The sequence below is a fragment of the Gastrolobium bilobum genome, unplaced genomic scaffold (genome assembly GCF_033153095.1).
Source record: "Gastrolobium bilobum isolate Gb01-03AN ecotype WA unplaced genomic scaffold, APGP_CSIRO_Gbil_v1 utg7694, whole genome shotgun sequence".
NCBI classification, from domain to species: domain Eukaryota; kingdom Viridiplantae; phylum Streptophyta; class Magnoliopsida; order Fabales; family Fabaceae; genus Gastrolobium; species Gastrolobium bilobum.
The window spans coordinates 58,331-85,883 of NW_026900155.1; the positions used below are offsets into that span (position 1 = coordinate 58,331).

General features: G+C 33.1%; 2 protein-coding genes and 1 pseudogene across 2 annotated transcripts; 1 reads left to right on the top strand and 2 right to left on the bottom strand.

Moving 5' to 3' along the window:
- Positions 1–4,073: 4,073 nt before the first annotated feature.
- LOC133295548 (uncharacterized) lies at positions 4,074–5,579 on the bottom strand. The gene has a single exon (XM_061494388.1). It carries the CDS (start codon positions 5,524–5,526, stop codon positions 4,363–4,365), a length of 1,164 nt encoding a protein of 387 aa, XP_061350372.1. The 5' UTR covers positions 5,527–5,579; the 3' UTR covers positions 4,074–4,362.
- Positions 5,580–6,654: 1,075 nt separating this feature from the next.
- On the top strand, positions 6,655–13,414 carry LOC133295537 (uncharacterized). Its single transcript, XM_061494378.1, has 4 exons — positions 6,655–7,106; positions 7,207–7,267; positions 7,348–7,492; positions 13,153–13,414. Exons 1-4 carry the CDS (start codon positions 6,884–6,886, stop codon positions 13,408–13,410), a joined length of 687 nt encoding a protein of 228 aa, XP_061350362.1. The 5' UTR covers positions 6,655–6,883; the 3' UTR covers positions 13,411–13,414.
- Positions 13,415–13,727: 313 nt separating this feature from the next.
- On the bottom strand, positions 13,728–14,601 carry LOC133295536 (chlorophyll a-b binding protein CP24 10A, chloroplastic-like; annotated as a pseudogene).
- Between the last annotated feature and the right edge of the window lie 12,952 nt (positions 14,602–27,553).

The following is a 27,553-nucleotide window of genomic DNA, read 5'->3' on the forward strand; positions in this document are numbered from 1 at the left end:
ACTGCTTTCAAATTTGTTAAAAGTAACATCAAACTTTAAACTTAATAATAAAATTACATTTTACTCTGTTTTCTATATTTACTATTAATTGTTAAATACACATATTAATATAATTTTTTTTATAGATATATAAAATAGTTAATTTTTTTTTTTGTAAATTAATTTAAATTTTTACAATAAAAAGCTCGTATAAAATAGAAAGATGTACCTAGAGCTGGCAAAACGGGCTCGGCTTGGCGGTCCGACCCGCTAAACGGAGTGAGGTCGGCTGAGTTTTTCAACCCATCTCAAAAGCGGGGCGGGACGGGGCAGGTTCATTTTTTGGCGAGTTGATGGCGAGCATAGGCGAACCGAGGCGGGTCAGTATAAAATAAGCTCGGGCTGGCGGGCCAACCCGCCAAACCGGACGGGGCGGGCTGGCTCATTTTTTGGCTGGTTGATGGTGGGGTGGGGTGGGGTGGGGCAGGCCGCCCACTTTGCCACCTCCAGATGTACCAGGTGTTCATAGGGAACTGCTACTCCAGCAGTCCTGAGAGGTTGATCCACAAGTTTGCTGGTCTCAAATCTCTGACTATGAAGGTACAAACCTCATTTTGCTGACTTCAGTTTGATTCCTCATGGTTGTGGTGGGTTTGTCTATCCATGAGAATCAGTGTAATAACAAGACAGCATTGTTGTTTTGTCATATCATCACATAGTAGAGACTCAAGACAAATTTAGGAGCAGCAAACCATAACTTAGCTTGTTTAAACAAAATAAGTGATAAGTTCATGTAATCTGACTTAAAACATATGGTTCTTGATATGAAAATATAGTAAAAAGAATACCTTTTGTGTGATACTGACCCTAATGACATTGGGTTGAAATTGAAATTATGTGGAGTAAAAAGTTAATGGGCTGTTTTTGATGTTTTAGGCCTAAAAAACAAGTGAATGAGATGGTCTACCAAAGCAAAAGAAAAAATACAACAAATGAGCTTGTGTCAATTCAGAAAAGCCCAAATAAACAACAGAAAGAGAAAAGATTGGAAGAAAGAAATACAAGGCAGCGTTGGACACAATTGCGAAAAAACAATCTCAAATCATCAAACCCTAACCCCAACTTACTTCACCTCATTGTTCGAACCAGCAACACCAAACCATCAGCGCTACTAACCTTGATTCCATTAAATCCCTGTGCCTTTAAGCCATTCTTTTACCCACTCATTTTTTCCTAACCCATAACTTTAACCCAAACCGTTCATAAATCAGCAAAACGAGAAAAAGAAAAATTCTATCTGTTATGCTGAGGTGAGGTTGTTACAAAAGGTGGTGTGTTAGCGTTTTGGAATGCAAACCGTGGGGGTGCTGCATTAAGGACGATCACACGATTAGTAAAAAGGGAGCACACGTGGACGATGCTGATAGAATAACTCAAGCCCATGCATGTGTAAGAGAGCTGTTATAAAGAGGAGCTGGGTGAAGAAAAAAAGAACTCTCTCACCTTCTTCTGTATTTTTCTTCTTCTTCTTAGTTCTGTTTTTATTTTGTTTTTGCATTTCTGATATTGTAAGAACTTAGTTTATTTTGTTTAGTTTTGAGCACAGTGTCAAGGCTATCCCAGTGGGTAGTACTCATTCTGTGATTTTAGCTTTCTGCATTTCATTTCCTTTATTTTTTCCTTTTCATTCCCGTAGTTGAGCTCAATTCTTATGGATATGAGCTAAGTTTTCTAAGGGTTAGGTGACTGAACCCAACCATAGTGACTGGTGTTAATTGCTTTTCTGGTATTAATGTTTAATTTCTTTAGTTCAACTCTTTTTTATATGTTTGAATGATTCCATTTTGGCCGTATGGAATACGTTTGCTTAGGAGAAGTTTATTGAGAAATAAATTTATCTGGAAAATGAGTTGAGCTCATGCACTCAAATTAAGGATTATTTGAGGGAGTAATTCAGAGATGATTTTTACTCCTTTATGTGGCAAAAAGAACCTTTGCTTTAATCTCTTAGTCTCACTAGCTTAAGGATAAGTTATGTGAGAACAAAAGGAAAAAGAATTTTTAAGGGATTAAAAATTCACAGTAATCTGCCAACTGAAAAACAATTATGAAAGAATTTTGTTAAACAATTCAACACTAAGGGCTAAGGGCTGTGGGGAAGAAATCAGAACGCAACCCAGTTTTTCATTAGATTTATTAATACTTTGTTAAATCTGTTTGTTTTTTATTGAGTAAAATTCCTTATTAATTCTTGTAAAATATAATCAATTTGAAAAGTCCAAAAATAATTTTCTCATTTTATTTTATTTCTTCCATTGTTTGCATTAAGAAATTGTTTTCAAATTTAAATTAGAAAAATTCCAAATGAACTTTTAATTTTCTGTTTGTTTATTTTATTTTCTGTTTATCAACATTAATCATAATTTTCTTTTTAGTTAGAAATTCAGGTTTTAAGCAATTGCAAATTTTAGTCAAGTCAAAAATGTTAAAAAATCTTTGTTAGAACGATATTGGAGTTTCGAATACGCCCTGTATTAGTTGTGACTGCACTGCATTTCTTTTTTGCATAAACGTTAGGAAAGCCAAGTTTATACAAGCATCATTACACTGAGTAGTCAGCCAGTCTCGTCATTTCATTTGGCTCTATCGTAAAGATCCTAAAGTACACAACACTTTACCTTCGTCAGCAGCAGGTCATTCAATTGAAACACAAATTAACATACCTCATATTTCTAACTAGATATTACTATTCAAATAGAGAAATAGACACCATGAATTGAAAGGCTATTTTAGCACAAGGGCATCCCAAACAAATGAAATAATGCATCTGCTAACAAGGAGTAAATTCTAGGGGCCTTCACTGCTAGACAAAAAGAAAGAAAAAAACATTATTTTTGTACTGGGCCTAGAAGCTACACTGCAATACTGAATACAAGAATTCAGCGCTTAATAGATAACAGGATAACAGAATTCAGCAAATCAAAGTTTCAACTTTCAACATATAAAATTGTTGGATTGTGATAGATCTCCAACTAACAGAGCTTGCAAATTGAGATGGAAAACTGGAAGAAACAACTACCAATCATGGCAGTGGCAGAAATAGTGCACTTCAGAGAAAGATTAAAAGGTGACTCATACTGGACATTTGAGAGGCCATACTCTCCTACCCTAGTCTTCTTACTAATCTCTTTCTTACCCATCCTCTCTCTTCCCCTACTTATCCTACACCTTCCTTCTCCGCAGTTGCAACTGCTTTCCCCACCAAAAGGAAAGTAAAAATCTCAATGCTGCCCGAGGGTACCGCTCCTATACGCTCCTCCTAGAATACACTCTAGTGATAGGTGGTCGTTGCAAACTGATTACTAATTTAAACTTGAGATTCTAGACCTGCAATCACCACACAGTATGGAGTTTAATTAGCCTAGGAAGTATTATTCTTCATGATGTGTTCTTTCCATCATTTCTTCTAGCAAGTACTACTGTGAATTCTTTGTTATCATCAAATTCCACTGTATCCTTCTGGCAAGCATCAAACAAACTATAAAAGTTCTTTGCACATCCTCTGATAGATCTGGAAATCACAGGTACTGTATTACAGATATTTTGGTATGGAATCCCACTCCAAAAAGTGATATCAGTATGATATCAGAAAGCAGACAGGTACGAGTGTGTATACAAGCAGTACCCAAGTATATTAAAAGCCGAGTCTACCTGAGGGCTGATGCCCTAATGATAACCTTGAAGCCTTTTATTGAATGTATTGGTAAGCTTAGACTCAGTAAGATGAATGATAGATAATACCAACAATTTATAAATTTACTGGAATGAAGACCCTGATCAGAGACAGAAACAAACAGATTATATATGAGAATTCAAAAGGTAACAAAAAGGTTCATACAGATAACAAGAGAAATAGATTTTGTTGCAAACATAGTCACTATGGATAAGCAATAATATAAAAGGCCTTGCAGTGACTTCTCAACATATATTAAAAAATAACATTTGAACTGTGAACAAATCTTTAACATTAGAAAACCAAAACAGCTGACGTGACCACTATTATCTAGGGAAGTTTAAAAGATCCAGCAAACAAATTATCAATCATAAAGAATATCTAATTCAATTTCCTCAATCTTTACAGCAGAGTACAACAATATTTCAAATACAAAAGGAAACCACCGCATAGAAATCACACAACGAAGAGCATTACAATCAAACAAGGCCACAACCGAAGCAAAATTAAAACAGCTAACTAATCACTTGGGGGTAAATAAACTATATATGACTTAATAAAAATATCCACAAAATCTATTATACAAACTGAATGGTCTTGAACAGCAACCCACATACTATACTATACTATACAGCAAACATAATTAATGCTCACTTAGAAACCAAAAGAATTTCAGGTTTCTTGAGTTTGGTAGGCGTGCTAGCATTTGAAGTGGCGGTGGCAGCAGCAGCTTTGGCAGCATCCCTAGCCCTATTATCAAGTTGAATGAGACTTCTCGTAGCAAGTATAGCCTGTGGCACCAATTCATGAGAAGCCCTCGCATACAAACACCTCACAGCATAAGAGGCAGCATCCTTCACATCCTGAGAGTTCAATGGACCCAACAAACAGTGTCCCAATATTCTCAAAGCAGGCTGTAAAATCTCCCAAGGCAAAGGGATCCTATCCCCCTTTTTGGCCTCAGCCTCAAGAATCTGCAAATTCCCCATCTCTATCTCTAATTCCTCAATCTCTATCTCACCATTGACATCATTCCCAACAGGATCAAACTCTGTCCTGCAAGGGCAATCCTGGCCAGCCCAACCAGCAGAGAAGCGGCAAAACTCGAGCTTGGACCAGCTTGGCATATGAGAGATCTGTGAGTAGTAACAATGAAGTGCCACGCCAACAATGCAGCCTCTCTTGGTCGATTTCACCGCCGATTGGGGCTCCAGAGGGGGAGATATTATGCCGACGGAAGGCGGCGTGGTGGCAGCGGAAGGAGGGGGCTTCCTGAGAGGGGAGTGGTAGATGGAAGGGTGGGAGAGGTCGGGGATAGTGACGAGGAGTGGTTTACCGGCGCGGATTTTGGTCTCGTAGGCGTATATTGCGAGGAGGATGGCCTCGAAGCCGGCGAGCGAAGGCGAATGTTCGGAGTGGATGCGGGAGAGATAGAGGCCGGAGAGGAGAGGGACGAAGGAGAGGACGACGAGTCGGAGGTGAGGATCGGAGGAGAGGAAGGTGTCGTAGAGCCAGTGGCAGAGTGGATCGGATTCGGAGCCGGAGAGGGAGGCGGAGATGGCGGAGTATGCGGCGGGGGAGGACAAGAGGGAGAGAGCGGGGCGGTCGGAGTCGGCGAGGGTGGAGAGGGAATCGGAGGAAGAAGAAGGGAGGATGGCGGCGAGGGCGTGGATGCGAGAACGAGCCTTCGACACGGATTCCCACCAAGACTGCATAGGGTCGTCACGAGACGGTGTCGTTTTGTTGGGGTTAGAATTGTTTATGGAATTAGAAGACGAAGAAGGAGACGACGAGTTGTTACGCTGCAAATCCATCACTCACTCCCCAAAACCCCACTTTTCCTCTCTCCCTCTCCGACACTCAAAACTGCCACCAAAACACGAGTTTCTATCATATATTTACATCGAGTTATTTACATTCACTTGTTACAAATTTTGAGTCCAAATATTAAAAAATTATAATATAAAAATTATTATAACTCTAAAATAAATTAAATTACAAAAATATCTTCATTTTTATATCAAAATGATATTATTTTGGATTCAGTATAGATAAATTATATACATGGGATAAGATTCATTTACAAATTTTTTTTTGCAAATTACACTAAGTACGACCGGTCGTACACTGCATTATTAAAGTATGACCGGTCGTACTTAGGGCATGTTTGGTGCATAGTATATGATAAGACTTGATAGTATAAGACCTAATAGTATAAGACCTGATTGAATTTTAATACTATCCAGCGTTTGACACGGTATTGTATAAAATAATACATTGTATAAGTTAATATCATCTAATATTTGGTAATGTATTGTATAAAACTATATATGATATAAATAAATATTTTTAATAGAAATATCTTTTAATAAAGAATTTATATAATTCTTCAAAAAATATCATTTGATATTAATTTTTATAAAAATTTATTGATCAGTGTGTCCAAAATATAAATTTTTATAAAAATAAAAATATTCAATATATTAATTTTTTAAAATATTAATATATTGAAAAATTAATTTTTATTTTAATAGATTAATATTAAAATAATATATTAATTTTTAAAAATTACATTGGTGAACGATGTTAATACATTAATCTTTTATCATGTCTTATCTCTCACCCTTAGGTCGAATTAAGTTATACATCGTTTTGATGTATTAAGGGATTATGCTGTATAAGCTTATACAATACGATGGTCACACCAAACAACTGAAAATGTCATAACGTGTAGTTTGTAAAAGTTTGTAAACAAAAAAAGTTTGTAGATACAACGTGACTCTATATATATTGACAATAATATATTTACATTTAATTATATAATTTTATTTAAAATAATACCAATAAAAATACTAATAAGTAATTTACAACAAAAAAGAAGCCTTAATATTTACCTATAAAAAGCGAGTAAGAGTGGTGTAATGGTGGTGAGTGATTTTGGTAGTTCTATTAGATTAGGTGTTGATTTCCATTTGTATCGAAGAAAAAATATTATATTTAAGGAACAACGTTGGAGACTCCGTCGCAACACAAAAAAACGCCTTTGGTGGTTGCATCTGGAACTTTGTTTCTTTCGCCTAAGGCCCCATCTTAAATGATATTAAATGCATTCATAGCATACACAAACAAACTTCGTTTACAGTTCAGAGTCAACCTCAGTGAACATCAACAATGGCGGTCTCTGCTTTCTCAAACACCTTCCTATCTCCCGCATGTCCTACGTTTCCTTCATCCCATTCTTCTCTTCCCAAATTTTCGTCTCTCAGATTTCCCAGCTCAAGATCTCTGCCTCTCGCTACCCAGTTGAGGAAGACCTGTGGCACAAGACGGTTTACGACGTTTTGTTCTTCAGATGCTGCAAATGGTCCCAAAGAAGACACCCCAATTGAATTAAGTATGCATTTTTGGCTTCCTATTATGATTTCAGATTCTGTTCACCTTCCACTTTCTTATTTTTCTTACAACATGGTTTCTGGGTTTTGCTGTTGTTGAAGGGTATCCTGCCTTTCCAACAGCATTGGACATCAATCAGATTCGCGATATTCTGCCCCACAGGTTAGTGTTGGGTTTTCTTAGTTGTTTTTTTTTAATGGATGCATATCTTGACTCTTCTTTTGGTGGGGGTGTCATTTCAGGTTTCCATTTCTTCTAGTGGATAGAGTGATTGAATACAATCCTGGAGTTTCTGCGGTGGCCATAAAGAATGTAACAATAAATGACAACTTCTTTCCTGGACATTTTCCTGAAAGGCCAATCATGCCTGGTGTTCTCATGGTTGAGGTAAACACTATGCTTGGCCTACCCTTTTCATTATGACGGTTGTGTGAAAATATTTGATTCTGTAAGTATAAAATTTCTATGCTTTATGCGCTATTGTAAGCTGTTTCTCTACTTAAATAAAAATATCTACTGTTTGAATATCAGGCTATTACAAGGTATTTTTAGTTTGTATGCTTGGATAAAAGAAATGGTAAGTTTCTACTGCTTAGCTTGGAAACAACCTCTCGGTGTTATTCATTTTAAACCTTAAGAACGCGTTGTAGATCAACTTGGTTATTAGAAAAGATCTCTTAAATTGTTGAAACGCTGGTTGTTTAGAAGTGAACATCAATGTCTAGCAGGATAGGTAATATTTGTATCTACGGAGCTTATGGTAAAGATGACAGTCAATGAGAAGTCCTGCACCTTAGGCCAAAGTCCATGGTATGAACAAAAGGGGTGTGTACGAGTCACCTACTTAGTATATAAGATGTGCTCTGGGCACAAATATGAAGGTTGTAGCCACGGTGGCAAGTATGAATGCTAAGATAAGTTGTTTTCTGATCCTTTGCTATAGGTAGCTGTATATAAATGAAGTACACTAGCAGTTGGAGAAGTTGTGCACATAATGGGTGGTTTTCCCCAATGACTTAGCGGTGTCATGCAATGCATATGGGTGGTTATATGTAGTTGAGGGAAGTTGAGAGATACTGGGGGAGTGAGGTGCTTCATGTAGTAGGGATAGAAGTGGGGACCATTTAACTGGTCCATAACATAAGCCCCCAGCCTGGTATTGCACAAAGTCAGAATGCCGGGGTGAAAGTAAAGCCCCCGTGCCTATCAAATATTGTTTAAAGAGTTGTGCAAAAAGATATGAATGACGGGAATGTCCGGCTTGTGGCTTCTTCCGAGTTTCGGGTTGCTTTCGAGTTACTCGTTGCTCATAGTCATTTTTTATCTAAACACTATTCAGATTTTATATTCAGTTTATTTCATTCTTAGTCGCATTCCTATATGATTACCTTATTTTTACTGCCAACATTCACACTGGTATTTCAACAATTGGCCAAGTTTTTTTGTTATAATTATTGCAGTATCTAATCATTTGAATATCCTTAGTACTTTTTCTTGAATAGTAATATTAATATACTTTATCATGCAAATATGTGGATTAATGGCATAAAGTCACTCCCCATGACAACTCCGGAGCCACATGCTGCAATAGAATTCTATCACCTAAAATTCAATTCCACGCTTTTGAAGGAGACTTATGCTAATTTCTGGCCAAGAGTTAACTGGTTAATCCACACTTTAACTACTGAGTTTCACTCGATGGTAATGTGTAGGAAGTCCCCCTTTATTGATATTGTTCTTGTATTTATATTGATTATAAAGCAAGTGGCCTCAGAGCGGTTTCTTGTAGGTGATTGTGGATAGAGATAGCGGGAGGAGGATCATGGGTATGAACCCATGACCCGGGTTCATGGGCTAGAGCCCAAGTCGGATGATTCTATATCCAGCGGGAGTAAAGTTACCCCGAACATGTTAAACCTCCTAACTCGGAGTAACGTAAATCGATATTCCGAGGTGCAAATAATAACGATTTAATAAACAATTTTTATCCGAGAGGGCCTGCCTTCATTTAATAAACCATTTTTATCTCGCAGGGTCGGTCTTTATTTAATCAACTATTTTTATCCCTGATGGCCAGTCTTCTTTTAATAAACCATTTTTATCCCGGAGGGCTGGTCTTCTTTTGGCGGCAAGAGACTTTGTTTTCCCGCTTCCGAGTAGGAATTGAATGGGTGCCCAAGAGGCTAATTCTGGCGGTAAGGGACTTTGTTTTCATGCTTCTGAGTAGAAATTGAACCGGTGCCCAGGAGTCCATTTCTAGCGTCAAGGGACTTTATTTTTCTAGCAGGATCGTGATTGCTTTGTCTTTGAATTATGAACCCAGTGGACGTCTTGCACCCTAAAAAATATAAAGCATGCAAGCTTGCAAGGAACTCTGTTAATTGTTAGAGCATTTATTGAAAGGTTATAGCGTTTTTTAGCAAGAGCTCATATATACTGTTAAGAAGTCATTCTTCCTGCTTCCCACTTCTTTCTTGGGAAAGTCGGTTGTTCTGCTTCCCGCTTCCTTTCTGGGGAAGTCGAGTGTCCTACTTCCTGCTTCCTTCCTGGGGGAAGTCGGGTGTCCTACTTCCTGCTTCCTGTTTCCAACTTCCAGCTTCTTGCTTCACTGCAATCAATTTTAGTGGCATTTTCTTACCTGTCTTAAAGGAATGAATTAGAAATAGATAAATGAAGATGAGGATTAACGGAGCGTTTATTGCATTTACTGGGAATAACTGCTAATAACTGCATTTAGTAGAGATATTGCACGTAGAGGTTAAAGTAATTGCATATGCACTTCAGTTTTTCATTTTATTTTTTGCTTTAAACTAATAGATAATTAATTTATATAGAAAATTTATGGTAACAACAGGTATAAATGCGGTCCTAATTTTGAAATCAGGGAACTGCAAGGTTTTGTATCTTTCATATTCTATACCTTTTCAAGCCGGGTTTTAGAAATCCATCTACAGTAATACCTTTTCATGTGATATTGACCAATATTTATCTAATATTAAGTTTTTCATTTCTTTTTTGGCTCCTATAAACATTATGCACTATTTTATTACAAGGATTTTTAATTGAATAATAATATATAAATGAACAATCATACTCAAAATTGCAATAAAAAAAGTTCATTTTCTTAAAACAAAAAGAAGAAGAATTAATCAATACCGAACTTAAAAAGGAAGAGGTGGCACCAATAAATATCTTGTGGTTGAACCATTCATCTACAATATCATATTGACCGACTATCATGTGTATATCGTGTTATTTTTTATTTATTTATTAATCATCTATTTTCAAATATGCAAATACTTGGTCGAATTGCGAGATAATTGTAAAGAATCTTGGGATACACCACCCCAAAAGCTAGCTCAAAGGGTGGGAGAGCCCAAGGCCTTATAAAGGCTACATTAGTTGCCCACACAATCAATATGAGACTATATATCTCAACACGTCCCCTCACGCAAGAGTCCTTTGGGCTTGAAGCGTGGATTATGCACAGGCCCAATTTTTGGTTTACCTTTTGTGTTTTTTATTTTTTTAATTCCACTTTAAAGTGGGAGGCGGTGAGGGCTCAAGCTCTGATACCATGTAAAGAACCTTGAGATACACCACCCCAAAAGCTAGCTCAAAGGGTGGGAGTGTCCAAGGCCTTATAAAGGCCACATTAGTTGCCAACACAATCAATGTGGGACTATATATCTCAACAATAATGTTGACAAAAAGTAAAGGAGACTTAGCTTATAACCCTTGCATCGACATCGACCTATTGATCGCAACAACAATTAAGATAAAGCGCAAACAACAATGTTGCTGCTTCCTGAAGCCATTTGGTTTTTGACTACCGAGAATGTTGATAATGATTTCCCTGGTTCCCGGTTCCTAGTTCCTGGTTCCTGGTTCTTAGTTCCTGATTCCCGGTTCGTGGTTCCTAGTTGTCCGTCGGCCATGAGTTCTCTTCCTCCTCTCCAGGGATTCGTCCATTGTTAGGCAAGTTTCCATGATTACCGTCACTTGCCATAAGGATCAAAGGTGGGATTAGAAATTTATGGTTCCCACAGACGGCGCCTGATGTTCAGAAATGAACATCAATGTCTAGTAGGATAACTAGTATTTGTATTTACGAAGCTTATGGTAAAGATGACAGGCAATAAGAAGTTTTGCACTTTAGGCCAAAGTCCGATCATATGAAAAAAGGGGTGTGTGTGAGTCACCTGCTTAGTATATAAGATGTGCTCTGGGCACAAATATGAAGGTTGTAGCCATGGTGGCAAGTATGAATGCTAAGATAAGTTGTTTTCTGATCCTTTGCTATAGGTAGCTATATGTAGATGAAGTACACTAGCAGTTGGAGAAGTTGTGCACATAATGGGTGGTTTTTCCCAATAACTTGGTGGTGTCATGCAATGCATATGAGTGGTTATATATAGTTGAGAGATAATAGGGGAGTGAGGTGCTTCTTGTAGTAGGGATAGAAGTGGAGACCATTTGACTGATCCATAACACTGGTGTTATTGTATTGTAATTTTGGAGCAATAGCAAGTGATTTGTGAACTATGGTGGTCCAACTAGTAGTTAAGAGATGGTTATCAATTTGTCAGCAGTTCTGGTTAATGTCTGTAATTAAAAAAGGGATTAATGTTTCTCCTGCAATAAGAAATAAAATTATCTCTTGCAATCCCAAAACAATGTCCTTGGGGTTTGGAAGAAAAAAATATGTAGAGTATTTTTGTAATTACAAGAGGAAAGTAAAATTTCCAAAATACCCTGCATTCTTTCCTAAATCTCGAAATGATGTTTTTTTGGGGTTGCTAAAAGTAATTTTATCTCTTCAGGAGAAACACTCTATAGGTATATATAAAATATTGAGGAGCATATATAACACATGTTCCTGCCCAACTTTTGTTGCTTTTGTATTCATGATTGAAGCTTTTGTAGAAACTGCTTTTAGTAGCAGTGCAACAATTATAGGCTAGTAGTTTTTCTTTATCCTTCATTTGTCAAGAACCATGTACTAGATTCTGGGAGACATGACAAGCTCATATTTTGCTGCCTAACATCATGTACGAGTATGAACATCAGCTTAGGTAGGCATAAGTCTTTGCATTAGACTCAGCACGCTTCCTCTGCAGCATTTCCCATGTTCGACTTTGACAATTACTCATGTATCAAATTCACATATTCATGTCTTGTCTTGGACACTCATCCATACTAGATAAAATAAAAATCAAATCCCAGTTATTCATAAAAAAAAATGTCAAATCATGCAAGATGGACTCTTCTTTGGCGTTTTTAGACTTTTGAAGTACAGTGAGTCAACTTGGTGAATATAAAAAAAATTATTGATCATGACATTTACTTATTTACTTAAAGTTCCCATAATTTTTCAGGTTTGAAAATCATAAAATGAATGAAATTACCATTTAAATTTGGAATGATGTTCGTTGACCTCTGCCACTCTAATGCAAAATTTGGAGATGAAGATTGATACAAATTGTGACTAACTTGATGTTCACATAATCTCAATTTATTGTGAATATGATTTGTATGTTAGTGACATTCTTGCTTGTGTAAAGTTTCCTTCATATTCCATTTGTGGCTTGTATTTCATAGGCGTGAAATAACTGGGGCACATGCCCCTTGGTGTCTAGCTTAGGTTTTGTTTAACTTGTGCCTGTTTGAATGCAAGAAAAACATCAGTGATCCAATATCTGTCCGATCTCTAGAGCTAATATTGCACCTTCATCTTGATTGGACCAGGGTACTATGTTACTTTCAATTTCTCATTAGACTTTGAAGCTTATTTATATCAAATGCCCTGCTGTTTAAGATCCGACTTATGAAAGAGTTTTTGAGTTGAGATAGACCAGAGGTGTATGTAATTTTCTACTTTAGCTGATAAGTTTGAGAACCTGCTTTTTGTGCAAAACGCAGATAGCTTTTCTGAAGTCCCCTATGGCCAATAAGAAAGTAAAGAAATGAAAAAAAGAATAAATCTTATAGGGTTTCTGTTGAATCTTCTTTGTAAGTGGTGATAAATGTGAGATTCTTTGATACAGGCAATGGCACAAGTTGGTGGCTTGGTTATGTTACAACCTGAAGTGGGAGGTTCTCGTGAGAATTTCTTCTTTGCTGGAATAGACAAAGTGCGATTTAGGAAGCCAGTGATTGCAGGAGACACCTTGGTTATGAGAATGACACTTACCAAACTGCAAAAGCGGTTTGGAATAGCAAAGATGGAAGGGAAGACATATGTTGGAGGTGAAGTTGTGTGTGAGGGTGAGTTTTTGATGGCTACTGGGTCTGGGAGCGAATAATTAGAGAAACCCTTCCACTATAAAAAGAGTTGATTTTGCTGCATTTCTTTCATGCTTCTAGCATTATTTTAGTTCTTTAAACCTAGATTATTTTTTATGGATGAACATATTCAGCTTTTGACACTTTGTACTTTTCATACTCAGATTTCTTACAAAGTATTTATATATGGCAGTCCAAGCTATCTTTAAATTTTATTTTACCACATTGCATGAGTATGACAAAGATAATTGAAACCTTGTAAGAAAGTGACTACATATAAACATGGCCCGACGTGCACTTTTCAAGTATTTCTCATACACTATGTACATTATTTTGTTTACAAACCAAGAGCACCAAGAGGTGTCTTCCCCTGTCCAGCCTCAAAGTAGAAAATCAGCATTGCCAACATTGCAATCCTAGCATGCTTAATCTCAGCCAATTTCAGTCTTTCTAGCTTCTCTCTATCTGGAATGTAAACTCCATCCTTGATTGTGCCAGCAAACCCCAACGGGTCAAAGAATTTTCCCCCAGGGTATCCTTGATCACCTGTAGCATTGGCAAAATTCTCAGCAGTTCTTGACCATGGTGTGGCCCATTCCAGTGACTGTGAATCTGGGTTGAAGAAATCCACCCATCTCTTGCTTTCAACCCACCCCATGAGAAGTAACTGGGTACCCAGAAGTGAACCAAATGAGAAGGAGGAGCAATTGCATTAGGATCAGCTCCAGCCTCAAACCATGGAACTCCACTCCATGCTTGACCCACAAAGATACCTACAATTGCAGCCATTGCCCACCTCCCATGAATGAGCTCAGCTTCCCTATACCATTTGAGGAAAGCTGGGTCCTTGCCTAAGCCTAATGGGTCAAAACCAAAGTCCCCTGGTAAACCTACAATTGCAACAATGAACTGAGAATCCATCAAACTTTGAAAAGATATACTAAGAAAGAAAAAGAGAGAAACTGAGAAGATAGATGGACTCACGAGCCATCAAGCCATTCTGGGTCAATGAAATTTCCACTAACTTTCACAGCAGGGATCCATGACTTCTTTGGTGTGGCCGCAACTGCCACTATAACTCTTTTAGGACTAATAGCAGCACCAACTTTGCCTCCAACACCAGCAGCCAGCAGTGTTTGGCTTCTCTTTCCTCCACATAAGAAGCAAGATCCAAATCTAAACAACACAGCAGTAGATGCTGCAGCTGCCATCTCTCTTTTACGCTACTGCAGGAAAATGAGGCTGGTTTGAAGTTTTCTTTGCAAATGAACACTTGTTGTGACTTTTATATGTGAGTGGAAGTGAAGTGGGAGAAAATCAGAAGGAGCTCTCATAGAAGGCCAAGTAGGACAACAAAATCTGTAGATTAGATCTTAATCTCTCATGGATAGATTTTGAACCAATGAGAACTGAATCTCCATCCCCATCCTATGTTGCATCCAACCACGTGGACCACCATCTCACACCACATATGATATCGATGTTGTCCAATGTCCATCTCTTTTTGTTTTTTTTTTAGTATAAACTATCAACTACCACAATAGTGTATTCCATTGCTCCCCTTTCTTATAAAGTAGTCACCACTTGAGCCACATAAGATGCCTTTTGGCCAACCGCTACATAAACACATATTACATTTTGTCCCTGTTGATTGAGAATCGTATCAATGGCTACTGCTGTTTTACCTGTTTGTCTATCTCCAATTATTGATTCTCGCTGGCCACGACCTATAGGGATCTTCGAATCAATAGCAAGAAGTCTTGTTTGAAGGCAGTACCATAGAGGCAACAAAACTTTTCCTACCAAATTTTTAATATAGCTGCATGCTTAGGGCTCGAATTCAAAATTACTTATTAAGATGGAACAATCCCGTACCAGTTGATCTAGGTGGTAATTTCCATCTCTTTATCTGTGGCAAGAGAATAGTTCCTAACAAAACCTTTTTCTATGAAACTAAGATGTAGGTCTTAGGTAACATGAATCTTGTATAAGCGAATTAAACACGTAGTACTGAGAGGCTAAAAGATTTATTAACTAAACATGTATTTTGAAATTTTAATATCTAAAAATAAAAAATTTCTAGTACATTGGGGGAAAAACAGAAAATGTATCTTCAAGTCAAACATATTTGAAGTTTAAGAATTAAACCTCAAAGATTAATTTGGATACATTTGATTTTGAATAATAGCAATTCAAGGTAATATATGCTTCAAGGTCACAAGCTCAATCTAAACAAATGATGTGATAATAATGGCCTTTAATTGGACAATCTTTTAACAACATGAAACGGCTCCAAGTGTATCCAAGCCACTACAAGCTTCTGTGCCTTTTTTTTTTTTTTTTCGTTTTGTGTTTTTCCATCTTTGCATCTTTGTAATGCTTCCATGTATTGTAATGAGAGGTGAAGAAATCCACTGTATTAATTATTTTTTCCTTCACTTCACATTCCACATTGTATTGATATTGAATAGATTGGACGGATTTCGTTTTCATTTCAAATGGGCCACTAAAAATATTAATTTGGGCCTGACTTGCATTTACCAATGGGTTGGCAAGTTAGGTCATTAATACATTTCTTTTTTTTTTTCCTCTTTCGTTTAGAATTTTTCTTGGTAAATCATGTAAAATTTTGAATCATATTTAAAAATTTAGGTCATTGAAGTCATTTGAGTTTAAATTTTTTTTACTTTATTATTAGATATAAGAAAATTATAAAAAAAATCATTTTTATTGAAAATAGTCAAATACAGACAGTTTTGATGCTTTTCCAGTGAAGTTTCCACCAATTGGAAATGAATAAGCGTCATTTTGTTACGAGGCTAAATATAGTTTTATAAATAAAAAATGATAGATAATTTTTTCACTTATATTTTTTACTTCATACTGAACTGAAAATAAATATATAAAAAAAATGAAGAAAAAATACGTGAATATTAAAGGGAATATACAATTTCTTGCAGAAATAATTGTGTATGAGTGTGGAAGTGGTTAACTTCTTTTTTCTCAGCCAAGCATCCCCCACCCACCCCCCCTCCTCTCTCTCAAATGTCGAAGCAGTTGACAGTTAAAAAGTGGTTCTATTTGAGTATAACTAGACGACGAGTTTAGTAATATATTTTTTAATACACTTGTTACTAATAAATGAATTTTATGTGTATTTCACTAAATAGAGGATGGTCTCAGGTTTATTTTAGTGGAATTAATTCAAAATTTACTCAATAATAATGTATTAAAAAAATCCCTCCTGTAGGGTAATGTGAGATCTTTGTTAGTGGATAAAATATAATTCATTTCAAAAAAATTTTAAAGAGGTTAGGGATCTTTCCTGACACTAATGGAATACCAATGTCTGACTCCATTTAAATTTTTTGTTACATCAACGAAATAAAAATTATGTGTATTTAATGACATCGTTTTAGATGATAAGGAGATAATTTTATCTTTTTTAGGGGGAAATATTAAATCCATTTTTTTATTTTTTAAAAAAAAACTTAAGTATATTAACTCCTTTAATCATCAAACTGAGGTGAGTTGAAGTGAGTTGATCATTTTTTGAGTCACCATTAAAGTGATCTAAAGCTGAGTTGACTCGTTTTGAACTCAGCTTGGTCAATCTAAACAAGTCAAATTAACTTAACTTATTTTAGTCAATCTAAGTAGTTTTATGATATTTTCCGCCATGCATTTTTTATATTTATCATTTTCATCGAAAACATTTGACCATTATTTAACAGTCATAACATCACCAATTAAATATAGGTTTACTACAGAGTGAGAATGAGATTGATAACAATATAAACATCATAATTTGACAATGACATGGACCACATCTCAGTTCCCACCAGAGAAAACCCTCCTGGCAATATTTAGTTAATGTTATGTTGTGAGAAAAATAATCAAAACAGAACATCTTTTTTTTTTTTTTTTTTTTTATTTTAAGCATGAAAGGGCCCTATCACCTAAGTGATTCTTCATCATTTCTACCAAAAAATAAATAAATAAGTGATTCTTCATCATCATCTATATCATGCTTGGGAGGGATATAAAATCAATAACTTAACCATATGTATATAAATGAACAATAAAATACACAAGAGGGAGCTGCAATCAATGTCTATCTTTGTTCTCTCTTTTTCCTTTTGCTTTCGGAGGCACACAACAGCACAAGGTGTAATAAGTATAGTCTGTTCCCTTTTGGCGAGGACTGTGGAATTTGCTTTCATAATTGTCACTAATTGTGCCTACGCTTGTGATTCCGAATCCCATCTAGTATAATCATTTGCACTCACTGGACCCAATCTCGTAATATAATTATGAGCATCTCTGCTATTCAAGAATTTGACTAAAAATCTTTTGTTTTGCTTGAGAAACTATTGACTCAAGATTTTTCTTTTACCTTCCAAAAACAGAGATTTTGAGTCAAGTGTTTTGAAGCCAAAAAAAAAAAAGAAAATTTTTTTTTGCCAATATTCCTCAAACCAAGGAAGCCAATTTAAGAAAAAAAATACATAATATTTAAAAATCAAATATTATTTTCAAATATTTTACCTAATTAATACAATTAGTTGCCCATATACTTGGTGTACAACTCATTGGAATTTGTCACGTGATCAATGTTGTTAAAATCGAGATCTTAAGTAAAATTGGAAGGAGATTAAAAAATCGTAAAACGTAAAATTGTAATGTAAAAAAATCGTAAAAACATAAAAGCGTTTGGAATATTAGTAAAATTGTTTTGATGAAAAACAAATCGTAAAAACGTAAAATCGAAGTGATAAATTGAGATTTTAACAACAATGCACGTGATAGTTGCGTATATATCATTGGTTGCATTAATTAGGTAAAATATTTAAAAATAACATTAATACAATAATTTATTTTTTAATCATAAATATTATTAGATTTTTATTTTCCAGAAATTTTAAATTTGAAGTTTGAACAGCTTTCCCTTATCTCTCTCCATCTCTATCACTTTCTCTTTCTCTGTTAGATGTCATCTTCTGGGGTCGATGTGTGGCCAGGCCTGTCCACAATGCATATTGCATACAGCCTGGTTGGGAAACCAACATGGAAGGGCATTTTAATTGGGGACCAGACTCATTATCATTCAAGATCATCATGTGAACCACTCATGCTCAACATGCATCCCAAAGTTTTTTTTTATTCAATAAAAAAAATTTTAAATTTCTCTTGTACGAGATAATTTTATCTCCTACATACATAAAAATACATGGGGCCTATATGAAAAGAAGAGAGAAAAAAAATATCTCTCATATAAATTTATGTGTGTGTAGGAGATAGAATTATTTCTTACACTATTAATTCCATAAAAAAAATCATTATTGATATTTGTCCGAAGTTAATATATCTGTCATCTAAATAGCTTAGAAGACAATTATAAATGAAACCACTAGGGTTAGCCTAGTGGTGTGGGGTGTGTGTTAGGAGTGTGTGTAGTGTATGGTGTTGTGTTCAATTCCTTGTAACCTTCAAAAAAAAAAAAAAAGACAATTATAAATGAAATGTCAATTATTATATGGGCTTTATTAGTCTTATTTCACATAAGATAATTATCTTATGTTGTAGAGAAAAAATAGGCGGATCCCACCATTACAAAAAAAAAAAAAATAGAGTGCGAAAATCGAAGTGAGAGAATAAGAAAAAAATTATCTTAGGTGAAAAAAAATAATTTTTTTTATTAAATTTAAATAATATTTTAGAGTAATCTCATTTAGCAGTAGATTAGAGGGGCTCCACTTATGAATGTGCTGTGTCCTAAGATTTGACTTGTAAATGAATTTGCGGACGGGTCTTATGTGCCTCAAGAGATTGTCAAGAATCAAAAAATGGGTTGAACATGGTTTTCATTGTAGCTTTGAAATTTTACATTATGAGCTTTGATTGACATTCATGTCTGGGGAAAGGATTCTGTTTCATTTTCTTAAGTTTATCTATTGATTTGGGCCGCTTTAGTTTATGAGTTTTGATTTTCTCGTTCAATAAGAGATAGATATTTTGTACTATAAATATATTTTATGTGGAATCCATATCTATTAAAAAACAAAAAGCAAAAAAAAAAAAAAAATTGCATGAAAATTGAAGGATCACTGATAAGAGAGAATAACACTCTTATAATATGAAAAAATATTTTCCCTTAATCTATATATTAACAAGCTAAAACCAAAGAAGTAAATATTGTCAATTGATTAATATTCTGATTTATCATGTAATACATGTTATATATTAGTTATTTGCACATGATTCATGATATAAAAGTCGTGTAGGAAAAATAGCATAAGAGTATTATTTTCTTGACTTAAAACACAGTTCATTTACTTACCCGAAAAAAAAGACACTTCATTTTATAGGATTAAACATTGACATTCTAAAGAATTATTTTAATGCAAAAGCTTAAGTTTAGAAGTGAAGTCTCAACAATAATTTTTATATATATTTCTCTAACACGTCTACTTATACAAAATTTCTTTGTGCTTGAAGCGTGGATATTGTACATAGTTATTTTTTCCCTTTATTTTGTGTTGTTTTAATTTCACTAAAAAATAAGGGACATTGATGATCAAATATGTGACCCCGAAATCACCGACCATGTTATGAATCATTTCACCTAAAGTTATAAATGTCAATGATTTTATATTATATCTATTTAACCTAACCTTCATGTCAGAGCTATTTGAATTTAAAATGTGGATATTATATATGTTCATTTTTTTAAATTTCACTTTGTGCTGTCTTAATTTTACTAGAAAGTCAAAATAGTGACCCTGTGGTCACCTTAATTTTATTATATGATAATCAATCAATTCAATACAAAAGTTTAATTTATATAAAGAATAAATTTAACAAATCTAAGTTTAGAAGTGAAGATCCAATTAATAATTTTTATATTATATTTTTCTGACGAATGTCAGGTTTCGAGTTCAAATTTTAATAATCATGCCAGTGACATGTGTGCCTATATAATAAGACAATCTCTTCTCCATCACTGTTAAAATGAAAACAGAATGCATTGAAAAGATAAATATTTTAACAGTAAGCACCTAGAAAAGAATAGTGGAGTGAAATAACCAGGAACATTTTGTGACGTCAATCTTTAGATCAACACTTTTTAGCAAGATTTACGTGCTAATTAAGCATGAGCAATACTGGAAATTTGAGGAGACAAAATAAGGTGTTTTATTTTTCATTGGCCCCTCACATATTATGATTTATGGGATACCCGCCAAATGGATTTAAGGAATAAAGATTATGAACAGTCACGGTTTAATAAAAAAGTACTTTATTTCATGAATCAATGGAAAAACTATTATAGAGACATACACTTTTTTATGCTTGTACAAGATAAATGTTAGCGAGTGGCGGAGTCAGCCTTAAAATTTAGATGGTGTCAAAAAATTTAATATATCAAATTATTAAAATATTTATTATAATTACATAAATTTATCAGAAAAAAAATTTACTATGAATTCTAGCATAGTTATCTAAATTATGTACTAAACAACATCACATAACATTGATAATTCAAATGAACAATTATCTTTAATTATATATCAAATCACATATATAAAAATGCACTACCTTTTTCGGTAAGCATTTCAAACATAAGAATTTCACTTTCCTCCCAAAACATAATAAGTAATGAACCAAACATTGTCCTTCAGGATATGAAAACACACAAATATAATAATTATATGTATAACAAGCATGTTCCTTCGTCTCCTCTTTCATTATCTCTATTCCTTAAAATTTCAATATCTCTCGTTAGAGAACATTGCCCTTGTTTGCAACAGCCATAAGCACGAAGGAAAGTTCTCACATTTGAGAATTAGGTTTTTGACTATTCTTTGTGTTTCCAATAACACAAAACACAATATTTTAATAGATCTTCATAATCCGTAACTATAAACCTGTTACTCAATTGATTTCATGATTGTTACTTTCAAGGGTTAAATATGTATCCTTTTAAAGGACACAAATTGTGTCATTTTAGTTTTTAACACTATGTCTTACCAGTAAGACATAGTTATAACATAAAAAGTTATTTTCATGAAAAATGTTATTTTTTTCTCTCTACACGTCAGCTGAAGTGACTGAGGAAAGAGAAAAAAAGCAAATTTTCATATTATAATTATGTCTTAGATAGTGTCAAAAACTAAAAGGACACAATATTCTGTCTTTTAAAAGGACAAACCTTTTTCCCTACTTTTAAGGGGTTTATTTGGTTTAGTTGAGCCCAAATTTTGAAATAGGTCAACTAATCATTTTTGTGATTAAGTTTAGAAGTCTTTCTTTTTTAAAATAATAGGAATAAGGATAAATAACATAACTAATTAGAATAAAGCGACAAAAAAACAAATATACAAGATAAAAATAAAAGAAGGTGAAATACAAAAATAACATATTGTATACGTTCTTTATTATTTGTTTGCATTTAGATAGTTTGTTGTTACTTTGTATTGATCATTGGATTTTCTATTTAGGTGGTGCCAAATTATAATTTTAACCTTAATTAATTATAATTAATTATATAATATATATAATAAGTAATTTTTTTTAAAACAAGCAGGTGCCAAGGCACCTGCTGGCGCATGTGTGGCTACTCCACTGATGTTAGCCACGCGATTAAAATTGGAAAAAATTATTTTCATCTTCCGTCATCAGTTTTCCTTCTTATACATATTTTTATAACTGTATAACTTTTTTTTTTTAAGTGTTAGCCATGCATTTAAAATTGCAAAAACTATTATCGTATTATATGAGGTAAGTTTTTTTCTTACATATCTTTCGATAAACATGTAACATTTTCCTTTTCTTTCTTTTTTATTTTTTAGGTAATGGACTCTACCACTATATGTCTATGACATATGATTCATTTTCTCGTGTAACATGAGATTAGATAAATTCTTTAAAATTATACTTTAATCATATATTTTTTGTGAGATGAAATATAGGTTTATAATCATGACACTTCACTAATGTAATTATTTGTAATAAAAGGTACTCTCTTTTAAATCCACCAAAAAAAAAAAACTAGGATATAAACATGTATACTCGTGCATCCATGATATTTAAGGAGAAGAGTTATGATATCAAATTTTAAGTGGTCCAAACCAATAAAAATAGAACAACTAATAAAGAGAGAGGAAACATGATAGAGAAGAGAGTAATTTATTTATTTATTTATTTATACACATATCCATCTCTCAATGGAAGAAGCACATGCAAACAGGACTACTAAAAATATTTCCATATTTAAGATTTGGTTCTAGCTAGATGTGATGGTCAAACAGCTGAAAATAGTGGTCTGATTACGATGATCTTAATAGACACAAGAGAGGTAAACACATTAAAGGTTGATAGATGCAAGGGGAGTTCCACGAGAAGTGAGCAAAGTGAAAGGGTAATTTAAGGTCACAAAGGAGGACTTTTCAAACCCCTTTGGACCTCTGCTTTCTAGTATGAGCATATGAACCTTAAAGATTGATAGAGACACTGATAGTGGTCCTCCCTATACACTTTATAGTTATACTCCACATTCCACCAGCTAGCTTATTTTGAACAAATTGGTGTGTTGTTTTTTCATTATTACGGTCACCACTTACCATAACTGCAGTCTATATTTTAGTATCTATTTTCGTGACATTGTACAAGTTCAAATCGAAGATCAGTATCATAAAAAGGGTTTAGTGGATACACAAAACAGGATCTAAGGTTTGTTACGGTCAAAAAATTATAACTATGTATTATATAGTACATAATTATAATATTAAAGTTGTATTTTTTTTCTTTATAAATTTAATTATGTACTACGAATAATACATAGTTATAATATTAATTTTTTTTTCTACTTAGTAACTTTTCAGATAATTTTCGGGTAATGTAGGAGAGGAAAAAAATAACTTTAATATTGTAAGATAGTACATAATTAAATTTTTGAAGAGAAAAAAAAATATAACTTTAATATTATAATTATATACCACTCATAATACATAATTATAAATTTTTGATCACACTAAATCTTAAATCCAATCAAATGACAAATCATTTTGCCTTATAAAAACCAAATAAGTATTTCAATTTAGAAAACAACACCACATTTGAAATGAAGACTAGGAAAGACCTACGGTCATCACTTTTTTTTTTTTTTTTTTTTATGAATATTCGAGCTCTATTTAAAACTCTTATTACATTTTTATTCCTTTCTAATGAAAAGTGAAAACACTCTTACTTTTTTTTTCCTATTTTACAGTGTTTCTAAAAGTATATGTCTTAGTTAAACAAAAAAAATAAAATGGCTATGCAACTTGTTCATCTCCAAGTACTTCTCACATTTTCTTCGCGTCCTAGTGTTATGGATTTTGAGTTTATTTTCGAAAAAGCTAGCTTAATGGATGAAAATATCTAAAATTTTATAAACATTACATTAGTTATATAGGCAATTAATATGAGACTTATAACATTATCATTTTCTTTAAGAGCCGACGTTCACGACGACTTTTACTCTATCATAGTCCTTTTTCTTTTAGAGACTTCATTCACCTATTAGTATTTAGTATAATATTCTTCTAGGAGATATAACACCTTAATCTGGATAACTTTTTCTGTGATCTCAACTCCTAATGAAAGTATCAATTATTATAAATCTTGAGATCATTATCTCAAAAACTAATTCAAAAAATAAGAGTCTCCAAAATCTTATAAACACCGAATTTGTTTTATAGGCTATCAACACGAGAAATTAGCAGATAATTGGATCCAAAAGTGCTTGTGGGTGGCAAACACGGGTGGATGCCTCATTATTAATATGTTGGAAATGGCCGTTGCCCTGTGGCCTGTGCCATGTCTTCTGTTCACATTGAAAGTTGGATTAAGGACTTTATTTAACTCGCCATTTATTGCACAATTGATGGATCACAATACTGAACTTTGGAAAGCAGAGGAGGTCAAAAGTTTATTCCCTCCCCAACCAGTAGATTCTATCCCAAAGTAGCCTTTGCTAGAAGGAATTTTTTTAAAATTTTGGAAAAATGAGATTGAGAATTCAATTTATTCAAGTTTTATACGAGAATTGTGATTTTTTTTTTCAAAAAAGTCAGATTTTTGGGATTCATGTTTATCAAGAAAAATTATATCTTCACATACAGAGAATATTTGATAATTTTTTTGAGAAATAATTAACATCAATTCACAATTTTAGTAATATTTTACAATCAACCAAATGTAATAGCATCAAGAAAATTAACTCTACATTCTCGTTAATATTTTAGCCCACCAAACAATTTTTTTTATAATATTCTTGAGAAACTTACTTTTCTATCATATTCATGGACATTGTGATTATCGGATAAAAAATGTTTTTCTTCTATCAAACACCTTTAAAGTTTATTTGGGAGAGGAAAATGACACTGCTTGGTCTATTTCTATACAAACTGTAATTTTTTTATCCAAAATCTATATTTTTCTCATATATTTTCACAAATTTTAATTTTTTTGAGCCCATCATAAGATTAATTCCGAATTAAGACTTAATTATAGTTATTTTTTTTTTGCTTTTTTCCAAAGATATGTTTGATGAGAATGAAACTATGTTCTCTTCTCATTTACTCAGTATGTGCTGTCAACTGAACTACTCCTATTAAGTAACTACGATTCTTTTTATGAGAATGTGATTTTAATTGATTTATAAATTTAATTTTTTGTCTTGAATAAGTAGAACATGAATTGAATTAATTTTATATTAATTTACTTTATTACCCCAATAACAATTTTAAGTTTTAACAATTAAATTCAAATTAAGATGAATCTACTTAAATTTAACCAAATCTTAATAGACCTTTTTATATACAACAAAAATAAAAAAATTAAAGTCCAATCAATTATTACGTTCTAAATTTTAAAATAAATAATTTCATTTACAAAAAATCAATTCTCGAAATATTTTATTCTGAACTCATTTTTTAATCTTTTCCTTTCCTTTTATTTTGCTCCATCAATATTATTAAATTCGGACGGTCATTTAAGCAGAGTGAATGATTCATTGATTGAATCAACATAAAACTAAAAGTATTTTATAACTAATAAGTAGAATGCTCTAATGATAAGTCTTTGTAAATACCAAATTTTGTATCTAAAATTTGATTCTAAGTAATGGTGATTTCAAACATTTTTCACAAAATCAATTTAATTAAAAAATCAGTTCGAATTTGATATCGGTTATCGGTTGAACCTACCAGTTTCTTATTGGTTTAATTGCAGAATTATCTATGATTCAGTTATGATTTTTATAATATTAATTTCAGTTATAAATGAATTCCTTATTCGAAAAATTCAAAAATGGAAGTTGATTAGTGCACAATAAATTGAGGAAGATAAGTCTCATGTTCCCATTTTATCTCACGCTGATGCTACAGATACAAAATATATGGGATTTATTAGCTTTGGAAAAAAAAGGGGCGAGATTTTCGATGTGCACCAAAGAGAATATGGGAACATCGACCAAAATAATATTGGCAAAAATTTTATTTAAATATTATGCAAACATATATATATTTTTTTTGATAACAATGCAAACATATTTTTTATCAGATTGTCACGTGACATAATTCGTTACGACGGGTAGCAAATTATGTTTGTTAATGATTTTGTGACATGTGACACACTTTCGTAGAAAAAAGTTGATTGGACTAACTTCATTACCAGTGATAATAAATTTTGTATACAATATGGTCACGTGTCACAAAATTATTGGCTACGAAATTCACTGTTGTGATAACAAATTATGACATGATAATCTGGTAAAAAATACTATTCATATGATATTTGGATAAAAAAGTTACTAAAAAATTGTCACTTAGGTCACTATTTCGAAAATATATCGCTTATATTTCGCTAATAAATTTGATTTGACATTAAGTTTAATCAAGCTTAGATTATCGCATTATGTGGACATCTGGCTGGGCAGCTTAACACTACCCGTCCATTTTGAATGCTCCACAATCTGTGCTAGGTGTCAATAAAGAAAGAGAAAAAAAAAAAAAAAAAATTGTGAATTAACGAGGAAAGATGAAGAGTTATGAATGAGAATAAAAAAGATAAAAAATAAAATAAAAAATGAACCCGAATATTCCCATATAGTAATAATATCTCTAAAAGAAAGACACGTCACTGTGACTCACATCATCTATCACATATTGGAACAAATCTTGGTAGAACGGAATTACTTTATCAAAAAGAAACAAAATAAGAATATGAAAATAAATAACCATAGAAGTAAAGATAATACAAATGGATTACTTTTTTTCTATATTTAATAGAAAATATACTGAGTGTTCTATATATCTGGAATATATTTTCCACCTACTGCATCTGTTGATTTCAGGGTGTGATACTTGGAAGATGGTGAAAGAGACGCGTCTACACTTGCATTTTCCTCCCACCCACACATGGCAAGTAACTTTTAAAAAAGATACATCACTACCAAACAATGGTAACTCTATCGATGGTAATGGAGTAAAGTAAATAAAAAGAAAAAGATTTTGGTTTGACTTATATATATTATTTTTAGAAAAAATTTAAATATTTTTCTCTAATTCGCATCACATTTAAGATTAGTCTTATAATAAGATTCAAATAGTTAAAATTTGTAAAAATATTAAGAAAGTCAATTCACATTAAAAGAGGTAATTAAGTAATGTTGAAAAAAATGAATAAATATCTTTTTGAATATCTAACAAAAAAATATGACCCTTATTTTAATATCTTACAAAAAAAAATTACGCGTCTGGTTCCTAAGAAATTTAAAATAAACTCATTTAATTGAAATTATAATTTATCACAAATTCAAAAAAGATCCAAATTAATCTCTCAAAAATTTTGAATTTCTTAAGAACTAGACGAATAATTTTTTTTTTAAGAAACTAAAATGAAAATTATATTTTTTTTGTTAAGAACCCAAAATGAAATTTACTCAAAAAAAATAAAAAAATACATCACTTGCACTCACTCTCTCTCCATGATAACTCTATTGCAAAGTTGGCAGTTGCAATCTTTTGCCTACCACAAAAAAATAAATAAATAAATCACCACATTTATTTCCAAATAAAAATCCATCATTTCCAGTTTTCCACACCACGTTACCACACACAC